General features: G+C 30.2%; 1 protein-coding gene across 2 annotated transcripts in view; it reads left to right on the top strand.

Moving 5' to 3' along the window:
• The window catches only part of LOC410484 (trehalase), a 69,695-nt gene that overhangs the window by 42,826 nt on the left and 14,078 nt on the right, over positions 1-12,791 (top strand). For both annotated transcript variants that reach the window (XM_006560197.3, XM_393963.6), the window contains exons 2-4: positions 9,170-9,286; positions 10,391-10,692; positions 11,172-11,350. In XM_006560197.3, coding sequence (XP_006560260.1) covers positions 9,170-9,286; positions 10,391-10,692; positions 11,172-11,350 — 598 coding nt within the window. The remainder of the gene's footprint in view (positions 1-9,169; positions 9,287-10,390; positions 10,693-11,171; positions 11,351-12,791) is intronic.

Raw genomic sequence — 12,791 nt, 5'->3', positions numbered from 1 at the left:
GAGAAGCAAATCGAATTGATTTCTCGATCGAAGTAATTTGACCTTTCCACCCTGACTTATCGCCTCCACGGCATGAGATTGAACTGTTCCGAGGTTTCACGGGTCAATTAAAGTGGCGCTCCCGTATCTATCCACCATTTTCTTTCCTCTTGCGGATCCTCCTTAGATTTATTCAGCCTTCATCGGCTTCAGAAAGCTTGGTCAGATTGATCTGGACGCCGCAACATGGAAAATTCCTTCTGAAAACTTTTCTTATCGCCCGTCAATAATCATTTTATTCCCATCCATTACCTCTTATTCATTTGAAAATAATTTATTCAGCAATTATTTTATTAAGAGTTGGATGATAACGGATGAATTATTACACATTTGGAGAAATGTGCACTTTGTGATTTGAATTAAAATTTGATCGTTGGATTAAATTAATCTCGAAGGTATTGAGATATTTTATCATCGCGTTACTTTATCGTGTCGATATTTTTAGCGCGTGAATGATGGTACAGATAATAGTTTTTGGATTATTATTTCAAGACTGTAACAGTTTTTATATCTCTTTTCACTCGATATGAAATTTTCGATTATATCGACAATCTCCAAATCTTCTTTTTCAACGCTTCAGAGGCTATATAATTGACATGTTGATACTCTATCGTGACACCCTTCGATCGATAAAAATCCTATCACTCTCTGAGTGATGGATCACGAGGTCTTACGTACACTTTGAAATTTAGAGAAGATTTAAAAAGGTGCAACGTATAAATTATATCCAAAATAAATTTCCAAATTTTATTCGAAATTAATAATAATTATTATAACTTTGATATTCCAAAAATTATTTTCACAAAAACACTTGAGAATCAATAACCAATCAATCACTTTCTCCTTCAAGATTAATTCAAGATCATCGATAAGCAATTCTTTTAATTAAAAACTTATAGATGATCAAAAATATCAGTTTACAGAATCGCAATATCAACAGAAACAAACGTCTTATTCATCGTCTTAAATTTTCCCTTTAGAATTTTACCTGTTGCATCAAAACTTTATCCATTTTAAAGTATTATTTATTGTGCATCTTTGAAAGCAGTGGAAACTAGATCCCTGTATCTGATTTCTTGTTTTACGACCCAATTTCTCGACCCATATCCAATCCATTTCGCGTCCACGAAAAGATATTGATAAATTTTCACGACAGATTTTACATAGTAGTCGACTGTGTCGAATACCAGTTGGACGTTGAATGAAAACGATAACAACGTATGAACGACCAACGTATTTTTCACGTATCGATAGATTTCTTCTTCAAAGGGCGCTTTTTTTTCCCCCTACCCTCGATATTTTGTTTCATTTTTGTATTCATTAATTGAATTTGAAATTTATCAAGAGGAAATCAATTGGGAATATTTTTCATCGATAAATCGAATCGAATGGAAATATCTAGTAAAATTACATTTTAAAAAATAATTTCGAAAATATTTCGAATAAATTTATTTAATTTAATCTTGATTCTTGACTAATTAATTTACCTCGGATTACTGAAAATCCGAATTTTTTAAATTTTCTCCCGTGTAAAAAAATTGCATGCATTTTTCGTGCCGCTGCAATGCAATGCTGGAAAAAAGTTTTAATCAATAATGAAATATGTAATATCTATAAGAAAAAAGAGAGAGAGAGAGAAAAACCCGTTGAAAAAAGGAAATTAATTCTATGAATTCTCATTACACATTCTCGCTAATGCCATCCTCTGTGAATTTCTTCATCCTTTTCCCAATACTTAAACGTGTTTCCCTTCAAATACTTACTTACAAGATGATACACCGTTGTTCCTCGTGCTTACAACAATTTACTTGGTCCACGAGCCAATAGGATAGTTGAGAGGATTCCAATTACACCAACTATCTTTGTTAATTATCTTGCTCGCTCCATTTCAGTTTACAGTTTTAATTCCGATCGATGAGTTTACTGTGCTCACGTGTACCAACAAGATTCCCACCGCAAGGATCGAGTAATCGATAATAACCATCGACAAGCTTCTTAGACGTGCATGTATTATCCTTAGATAGTTGTCCGTTAACATCATTAAATGCTAGTAAATTGCATTTAATTGATTTAATAATTGAACAATATTTCCATTGTGCAGTTAATTTAATTTAATTTAATTTTGAGAATTTTAATTATTTAAACTATTTATTTAATTATTTGAAATAATTGACCAAAAGTAGTATTTTGGAAAAAGATTTATCATTGAAGGAATATAAATAAAATAGTGGATACAATTTGTATTTGAAATATTAGATAATTATGCGTTTTTAATTTTTAATTATCTTTCATTGTTGGAAAGGCAAATTATTTTGTTGCTGTCGATCGTGTTCAAAATTTTAAAAGAGAGATTTCTTTCTTTTTAATCTTATATTATTATCAAGCAGTTAGAATTAAAAGAATAAGGGAATCAAAGAGATAACCGATCGAAATTGGGCGCCAATTTTAAACTCGAAATCGAACTCGGGGTATCGTAACTTCCTTGGACATAAATTACGTGGAACGCCTTTGGCGAGACGGCGAGAACACGAAAACTCGGATAAACCTTGCCTGGTTCACCCTCAAATCCCGCTAAGTATCTCGTAAATTAGGGAAAGACCGGTCCAATTAAAGTTGCACGTTAAATAAACCTCGATCAACGTTAGAAGAAACTTTCGATTCGAAGCTTGGAATTCTCCGTCGCTATATCCTGTCCTGTTCTCTCCTCTCCTCGTAAAAATGATCCGGTACGTGACACTTTTCCCCGATTTGTGTTTATGGACCTCTCGATTTTTTAGGATTTAAACACGCCTTAAAAAGCGAAATTGGTTCGACGTTTCGTAAATCGTGGACGAATCGAGAATCGTAAAAAGAAGATTTAAAGAGTGAGATTTTCGTGTTATAAATTTTTGAAAACTGTGATTTTTCATTTTCTCTCTCGAATATTTTTTCAGAGATTATTATATTATTCCATTTCGTTTCGAATTGTGCAAGATATTTCACGTAGATAGATTTTTTCGTATCGAAAATTTTTCGCTTTTATTTAATTTACAATGAAAAGAATTTTTATTCCTAAAATTAAGATATATATATATATTCTTCCTTTAAATCCTCTTGTGTAACACGATCGTAATGGAAAAATCCCATTTTATGATCCCATACTCGTGACTATGGTCGTTACAAGGATATGAGTGAGAGAGGTGTTCAATAAAAACAGTTCTAATCGTTTAAAAGTGGAAACATCCATAACTCGATTCCATTTGACAGTTTCCACAGATTTCGAATATTCTTAATGTTATATCGCTTCGTTTTACATATTATTTATCTACTAGAAGACAATTGGAAACGTTTTTCTTGTAGATAGATTTTTGTATTGCACATATGTGTATATATATGTCGGAATGTAAAAGTGTATAAAGAAACATTGCGATAAAAAAAAGAAAAAAGAAGTTACTTGGACTACTTTGTAATATTATTTACGACACTTTGCATAATAATCTTTATGCAGCCTTGTGCAACTCTTTTAAACGAGTATGATATACGAGATTCATAAATAGTGACATTTCTGGTTTTATGGAAAAATAAAATTGTCATTTCATTTTGTAACGTATGTAAGTTTTTTCATTTATTTTTTTATTCTTTTTCTTTTTTTTTTAAATTTCTTAGCTCTTCATTTTCTTTTTTCTTTTTTCTTTTAATTAAATAAGATATGTGATTTAATTAAACGAATTAAGATGATTCATAATTAAATTAGGTTTAAAGGAGAATTATTAAACTTTCATGAAAAAATTTTTCAATATTCTAAATAGAAAGGATATCTATTAGATTTTACATGTACAAAAGATGCAATATTAAATTTTTGTCACATAAAAAAAGTTTCATAAAGCACAAATTCCAAATCTTTTCAATATTAATATATTTCTTTATACACTTTTTTGTTTTCCAATTTAGACAGAACATCTTTTCGAAATGTCACGTTATTTCTTACAACAAATTTTTCGAGGATAAATCAATCATCCAATCATCCAAGAAATAAAAACTCGATTCTTACTTTCCATCATTTATCTTATCGACTTGGGTCGTTCTTTCTTTCAATATATCGATCGATACACTTGATAAAGAAATTATATTGATTACACGTGTGTAATCCTCTTTCATCATAACTACTTATCATTATGGATCGAGCAAACGTACTTTGGAATTATCTCCGCGTTACCTGTGAATCTCTTTCTGATTTATCGTCACCCTTTGACGAAACTAATTAACCGGTTTACAATGGAAAATTTGCATTTTCAAAGTTAGACCAATTACAGTTATGTTGAACTACCCGTTCCATTAATGGTGAACTCTTTTGGAAAGGGATCGTATGAAGTCTCTCGGATGCAATGATTTATTCTCTGGCGAATGTATGGCGAATCTCTTGTGCAACTCGGGTTACAAGGGAAAGCAGATTTAACTGATTGCGAGAGAGCAATCCTTAATTCGCTCGAGACTGAATGAAATCTGAGTTCAAGAGGAATCAAACTTGTGGAAGTGCTCGTCGAGAAATCTGCATATTTGAATATTGTAGTTGATCCATCTTGTCTCGTGTCTCGTCGTTTCATCAAGGACTCTTTGTTTTATTTTATCGATTGTTAATTCGAGATATACGAGTACATTTATCAATAATTTCAAAGTAAATAAAAATACACGGAGTCAAGAAAAGAGTTCATCTTCAGATCAATTCTTAAAAATACGAATTAAGAAATTATGAAAATCTTTTTTTTTTTTTTCGTTTAATAATAACACCAATTACCAATGATAAATTAGCAAGCTTCTTTTGATAATTTGTTTTCTTCCTGCTCAAAAAATACTGTATCTCATCTTCGATCTCCTAATCTTCGTTAATTTATTTCCACGTGTCATTTCGTACTACGAATACTTCGTTTCCAAACCCGCGACAGGCTCTCATTCGAGGGGGGAGGGGATGTAATTTATCCGGAATTACATCCCTCAGATCTAGATAAAATAAACGTGAAAGAAGGAGGAGTGTTGATTAGGCCGATTGAACGAACCCCTGAGAAATCTTTTTCAAAAGGGGGGAGCCTCCCTTTCCATCTTCGAGTATCGTAATGTCGATTCCACGAAATGGCCTTAATCAAGTTGGGGGAGCTTTGGAAATATTATTCAACGAAAAAAATAGAAAAAAAAAAAAGAAGGAATAATAACACGCAAATGATGAAACTTCGTAATGATGATTTTACATTTGATGTTGCTTGATTTTCCTCTTATGTGATCAGTAGATTATACGTAGACAAGGGTGAATGTGAAGTACAAAAATTTAATTGTTAATTAAAAGAAAGTGGGTTCGATTGAACGTCAGATTTTTTTGAGAAAAGAAATATCGGAAGATTTAATTGGGTTAATGGATTAATGAAATTTTGCGCCAAAAAATACAAGAAGCGTTTGAATAATATAATATCGACTCTTGAAACAGGGGATGAAAAATTTTGGAGAAATTATAAAAATCTTTCGATTAATAATATCCAATATCCATATAATTTTATTTTTGATATTTGGAAATAAAATATCGATATTCGAGGTTCTAAATTTACTAAATCTACTTCATAAATTTTTATTCCACGTATAGAAATATATATTTGGACGTTGTGAAAGATGTATAAGAATTTTTATGGTAATATTTCGATCCTGTGTATACTGCTTCTTTTACTTGGACATGTTCAAGTTTGACAAAGGTAACATCAATCGAACGATAAAACGATAGCGAAAGAAGCAGGTAGCCTGTAAAAAAAAATTCATGGCCCGAGTGGAACGATTTGCTTTACTCGAAATATCCCTCCGATAAAAACGGATTGAAGAAGTGGTTCCCTCTATGGAGAGGCAACCACCTCGAAATGGAAGGACAGTTCGTGATTTATTTGATCGTCGACTTTCTTCGAGTGTCCTCCATATTCCTATATTTTTTTCCCCTCTGTTCTACGGTTTCTACATTCCATAATATTTTCTCTTAGAATTATTATTTCTCGAAGGGTTTGATCCTGTTCAAATAATTTTGTCATTTTATTATTAGTATTGGAAATTTTCCAACTAATTGTTCAATAAGAAAGTTCAAATTGTTTTCGATAGACTAGTGTAATTTAATTATTTTTTTCCATTAGTAAAAATTGGATCGTTTATATACAAATTTATTTATTCTTTTTTTTTTTTTTAATGAATCTGAGTTTTTAAAGATTCAAACATGTTATGAGATAACAAAGAAGGGAATGTCTCTAAGGAAGAGATTTAAATTCTTCAAGTTTTCAATTAACAATAAGAATAATTCTTTCATCTAATTCTAATAATAAAAAAGAATTCGATAAGAAAATCTTCCGTTCTGACAAATTTCTTTTATTTTGTACATTTATTTCATACTTATTTCAATGTGCAAGCATAACTATTGAACAAAATATGAATAAAATTGTAGGCAATTCATAGAATTTTTGAAAGCCATTGAAACAAGATTCCTCCATCAATCAAAAGTTAATTTTTTTTAAATAAATCAAGATAAAACATTGATTTAAACATGTTCAAGAGGAAGAGAGAATGAATGACAGAGCGATGGAAGTCGACAATTGCGGTAGGATAGCGATTTTTTACTCTTTTCTTCCTTTTTCCTTTTTTTTTTTTTTCTATTTTTATTCACAATGGTAAGTATGAAATCTAGGGTGCGATGATCATAGTTACGATATCATCCTTACCTCCTGTTGAGGATGGAGGGTAAGAATGCATAGAAGACTAAAGGAAAAGGGAAAAAAAAAGTAATAAGAAAGAGGTGGAAGATGCTTGGTCCTTTATTTTTTTTCTCTAACGAGAAACAATAACATTCCGGGGAAATCAGAACTCATTCTTTTGAGATTTCTAAAATAAAAAGAATCCTCTCTTTTGTTTTTTATTTATTTAAAATAATATTGGTTTTATGAAAGAAATTTAAATTCAACTGTTTATACATCTTCTTTTGTAAATTATCATCATTAACAAATATTTAAACATTTTAATTATATTCTATATAAATTCTAATGTATTATATTTTATGTTAAATTTAAATTTGCTCTTACTCGAAATGTCATCATTCTCTCTTCATTGGAAGGAATAAAAATTTATTTATTCATTTCAAAGTTTATTACATTCATTTAATTTTATATTTTACATTGTTGCATTAAATTGCATTAATTTCTATACACATGTTTCATTTCTAAATTTAATTCTTGAAGAATATTTAATAGAATAACAACACAGATCTTTGCTCATTGAAATTTAACAAAACCTACGTTTAGTCAATTTTATATGATCCAATAATTCTATGCAAACCAGATAACGATGTTTTTCATATACCTGAGATTTTATTCTCTAAACAGTAGACACGACAAGATAAAAAGATTTCTAATCTCTAGTTAAACTAGAGATTAATCTAAGAAAAATATTTCTACTTTATTCTTACAATTCCTCAATTATCATCAAATTATTGTTTTCCCTTAAAATTTTCTCTAAAATACGATTATCGAAACATTCGATTTTCTTGTTTTAAAATTAATTTCAAAATATCTAGATAACTTTTTACTTTTATTTTCTTTCAATCACAGATCTTTTCAAACGTACGATTGGGAAGGAAAGAGTAACAATGACGGAGTAGAAAGAGTAGAAATTTCGGTTCAGGGATCAAAAACACTGGCAGCTGTTTTTCAGCTCGATCGATTTTGGCACCACGGTAATTCCTTTTCGTTTGGCGGACACGTACAAACAGTAGGAGGCGGTGTTTCGGCTCGATTTACTTAACTGCTGTCAGCTTTGTGCCAAATCCGCATCGGCGTTAAATTTCCCCCTTATCGTGATGTCATTTTTCCGTGGATTTGCGTTCGGCTATCTTTATCGTCGTGGCGACGTGCTGCTCGTGGTGAAATATTTGTAGAAATGGACGTTGATGGCGATTGTCAGGTAATCTTTAATGGAATAGAAATAGAGAGGATCTCGTGAGACACGTGATGTGAAGTAATAATTTTCGAATTTTAATTTTGTCATTCTTCCATTTCATTTTTTTTTCTTGTTGTGTATTCTATTTTTAAAAAATTCTTTCTATTGTATCTATTTTTGAATAATTTTTTGCTCTTAGGTTAAGTTAGATTTTAAATACTTTAATCTTAAATAATTATTTAATGTTTCAGACAAAATTCTTTGCATTTTTATTTTTAATTGTAGAATGTTAATCGAATTTAATATATTGAAAATTTATAATTAATTATAATACACAATTTGCTACATTATAAGACAATTGATAAAATAATATTCAAATTCAATTTACATATTATTTATTTCATATTTCTTCAAACTTTGAATTCAGATATATTTTAAGTATATATTCTATAAGTTTTATAGAATAATAACTTATATATATATATATATATATAAGTTTTATAGAATAATAACTTAATATTTAAAGTAAAAATATAATAAAAGATCACATTGATTAATTTCAAATAATATCCCATACCTCACAATTATTACACAAAATTCCTTTAATATTTTTAATTTTTAGAAACGCAATTTCCATTTGTAATTTGCATTATTATTTATATACGCAAGAATAAATTTTTACAAACGATTTGAAGAATGATTTCACTTGAACATAAAAGATTTTTCATTTTATTCTTCAAATATCGCGTTTACCCCGGATATTTTATCCTTCCCTTTGTACATCACATTTTGCCATTATACAAATTCTACAATTTTCTTCTTCCATTCGAATCTTGCATGCATGATACGTCGATACAACAAACGCGTAAAAAAATACACTAATTACATCAAAAAAGAATAATTAACCATAACAATGGAGAGGAAAGTGGTTGAAGATTTTATAATAGACTTTTATTCTATTTATTCCCCGTCAAACGAACTTTCATACACGACCTGAATCGGATCAAAGGATAATCGGCTCAGGAAATGACCGTGCACGGATTATTGATTCGTATCCACCATCCAGGACGATGACATTTCCATCTGTGACTGTTATAAAAAAACAAAAACCTAAAATATTTCCATCTCTCCTCCTCCTCCTCGGGGATAAACGGAATTCGGAGTTTTTCAATTAATTTTAGGTTTAATTATTTTATTTTTCCAGCGAGATCTATTGCACGGGAGAGCTGCTGAAGACGATACAGCTGGCTGAAATCTTCCCAGACAGCAAGACGTTCGTCGATCTTCATCAGATGAACGACCCCGAAATAACTCTCTCCAAGTAAGTGCGTTTAATTTTTCTAACCTGTCAATTTTCTTTTCTATATAAATTTTGTAAGATATATCAAGTCCCTTTTAATAAAAATATGAATATTCTTTTTAGATAGATTAACAATTAATAAAATGATTCTCTGTAATATTCTCTTAGAATTTAGCATCTTGATTTTTATCTTGATTCTTCGAGAATCGAATTTAAAAGAATATCATAAAATTTGTTTATAAAATTGAAAATATGATAAGATTAAAAAGTTTTGACACACGCGTATTTACGTTGGAATATTGTAGAAATACCGTGAATTAAAAAAAAAAATAATAAAAGAGAAAAAGCCATTTATTCACTTTAACTACATCTATGATCACAGAACTTCTTTTTTTTTTTTTTTTAAATTGTTTCGCTTTTTTCGTGAGGACCTGTTCGATTTTCAGTGGTACAAAGCGAGCATTGTTTCGGCGATTGTTACGTACAGAGGGGTACGAGAAAGGGTAGTTAACTGGCTCGAACAAAATAGGGTGAATTTCCTCTCGTTTTATAGGGATTGCAAAGCGAATTCGAGTAGAGCTCGAGTTCCAAGTTTAGCGTTAATTGGTAGAGGAATTGATCTTTTAAGGATGTCATATTATGATAGATTATGTATGATCTCTGTTCAATCTCCAGTCATGTAATTTATCATTTCTTTCTTATATTTTGATTTTCTTCAACAATGTATTCAGAAATTTCGTTCCATGAAATGAAATAGAAATCAGAAATATAAAAGTCACTTGTATCGAGACTTTTTGAAGGAAAAAAGAATTGTTTTGTTAATAATTAATAAGCCATTATATTTTTAAATGTTTACATTCTTCATTTTTAATTTTCCTTTTTTTACAATTTAAATTAAATACCGAACTTCCAAAATCAATAGCTTAATGAAATAATGCATATAAAAAAATTTTTTTGTTTCTCCATTTTTGTAATATTTCTTTTTACTATCATCACGCTGTACACTCACACATCTTACTTATCTCGTTAACGAATGCGGCTCCATTCGGCTGACCGCTAATCATTACAACGTTTCACGTTGTTGTGATGGGTGATTGATTAACCGGGTGATTGATTGTATCCCAGCTTCTACAGTTTGATGAATGAAACGGGGAACAAACCGAGTAAAAGTCAGCTGGCGAGATATGTTAATGAAAATTTCGCCTCGTCGAACGAGCTCGTGAACTGGACGCTGCCAGATTGGACGGAGAGCCCTTCGATCTTGAAACGGATCAACGAGGCCAAGTATCGCGAGTGGGCGAAACATCTGAACGAAATTTGGAAGGAATTGGCGAGGAAGATCAATCCAGAGGTGGCCGAGTATCCTGAGAGGCATAGTTTGATATACGTGGACAATGGATTCATCGTTCCTGGCGGTCGGTTCAAAGGTAAATTTAATTTTATATCTTGGCGTATATTTAATTCAACAAATTTTGCAAAGTTTGATATATTATTGAAAATATATGAATCTAATCTAAGTTTGAAGAATGTCTGGTATTTCAATTTTTATTGATAGAAATTATTTTTACTACTAAATGTTACAACAAATGTGAATTGCAACAAATTGTAGATTGTTATTATTAGAAAGGAAATTTTGAAATTTTTTAAAACGTTTGATGTATTTATGTACTTCGATTTTTAACCAGAATAATTCTTATTTGTTTTATAAATAATTGGAATTGATAAATTTTTCAACAAAAATTTGTGAAGATATATTTAAAACAAAAAATATAGCTTGATAAAAAATTGACAGTCATTATGTTCAATGTGTGAATTGATCTAGTTATTTTGTTCAAAATTTTATTCGACATGATACCTATAACACTAAAGGATATTTAACAATTATATATTTTTTTTTTATGTACAGAATTTTATTACTGGGACAGTTACTGGGTGATTGAAGGTCTGCTGTTATCCGACATGTATCAAACTGCCAGGGGAATGATAGACAATTTCTTATACATGGTGAAGAAATATGGTTTCATACCCAATGGTGGCAGAATTTATTACCTTATGAGAAGCCAGCCACCTCTATTACATCTGATGGTACGTTATTTTTTCTTATATTGTCTTTAAACTCATTTATCTTTCTACGACAGAAAGAGTATTTTCACATTATTAAAATGTGTTATTTATGCAAATTTAAATATTATTTAAATTATAGACACTAATTAATTATTAAACGTTTTGATATTAGAGCTAGTAAATCAAATAAGTCAAATTGATTACAAAGTTTTCATTTTGCATAATTGTTGGCAAAATTGATACTCGTTTTTATTCAAACAGAAACAATAATTATATATTATATTATAAATTGATAATTATAGTATCTGTTAAATTATTTAATATTATTTCATTGATAGATAAAAATAATTAATGAACTTTCTTGTACACCTAGTAATTACATAGTATAGATTATATTAATTTATTCCAATTATTCAAATTGTTCATTTTATTCATTGTAAAGAAACATAAAAAGAAGAGGAATAATTAATCCAAGGAAATTTCTCACGTAATTACTTAGACGGAAAGGAAACACATAAAATTTAATTGAAAACGTTCAAGTTATCCATAGGGTTCATTCTTCTGGAAAATTTGTTTACAACTCTCTCTGAAAATCTTCCATTACTTTTACTTATGAAACTGTAATTACCAACCATTCTCTGAAGAAGATTACTGTACAAATAATTCCATTTCAATCTTTCACCAAATAATTATATATTACATTATACACAATTCATAATAATCTCTTGTATATAATTCCATTAATCGAACAACCATACAAATTAAATGTCACGTTAATTTCTAAATTTTATTAATCATCAATAAATAAGAATCGCTAGATAGATTTTCACTATCCAATTCGAATCTCTTCAATAATAATCGTGTTAATAGCAATTACAATTATATTGCCCCATCTCCCCATCTCCCCATTCCCCATCGATATATACATTCCATCGAGTTCCAAGTCGACTCGACAGCTGGATAATTGCTTGTCCACCTAAATTTCCACGATATCCAATTCGAATTCTCCTCCTTTGGTAAAGACAATGGGGCGGTGGAGCAAGGAATTTTAACTTCTCCTCGAGCTTTCAACGAGTCAACAAAAGTTTTCGCATTTTCCTTTCTCGGGGGAAAGGCGATGGGCCCGGCGCTGAAAAGATTTCCACGCAATTGGAGTTGGGGGAAATTCAATAGTCGGAAAATAGTTCGCAATTTAAGACCGAAATCGATATGAACTGTCGTGGACGTGGTTGAAACGCGGTTGATTTTGGCGAGAAAGTTCGACGAAAAGCTGAAACAATTTTTTTCATAATGGGATCCTTTCTCTTTTATTTTTTCTTCTCTTCTTTTTCTTCTTCTTCTTCTTTTTTTTTTTTTTGTTAGAAGAGGTGATGTTCACTCAAGATTTTGGTGTAATTAAACTCTTTGCGGATATAGGAGAGAAATTGAAAATGAAATTTATGGGATTCTTGAGATGATTTGA

The sequence above is a fragment of the Apis mellifera genome, linkage group LG14 (assembly GCF_003254395.2).
Source record: "Apis mellifera strain DH4 linkage group LG14, Amel_HAv3.1, whole genome shotgun sequence".
NCBI lineage: Eukaryota > Metazoa > Arthropoda > Insecta > Hymenoptera > Apidae > Apis > Apis mellifera.
The sequence above is the reverse complement of the archived record's forward strand: the minus strand, read 5'-3'. Positions and strand labels throughout refer to the sequence as shown.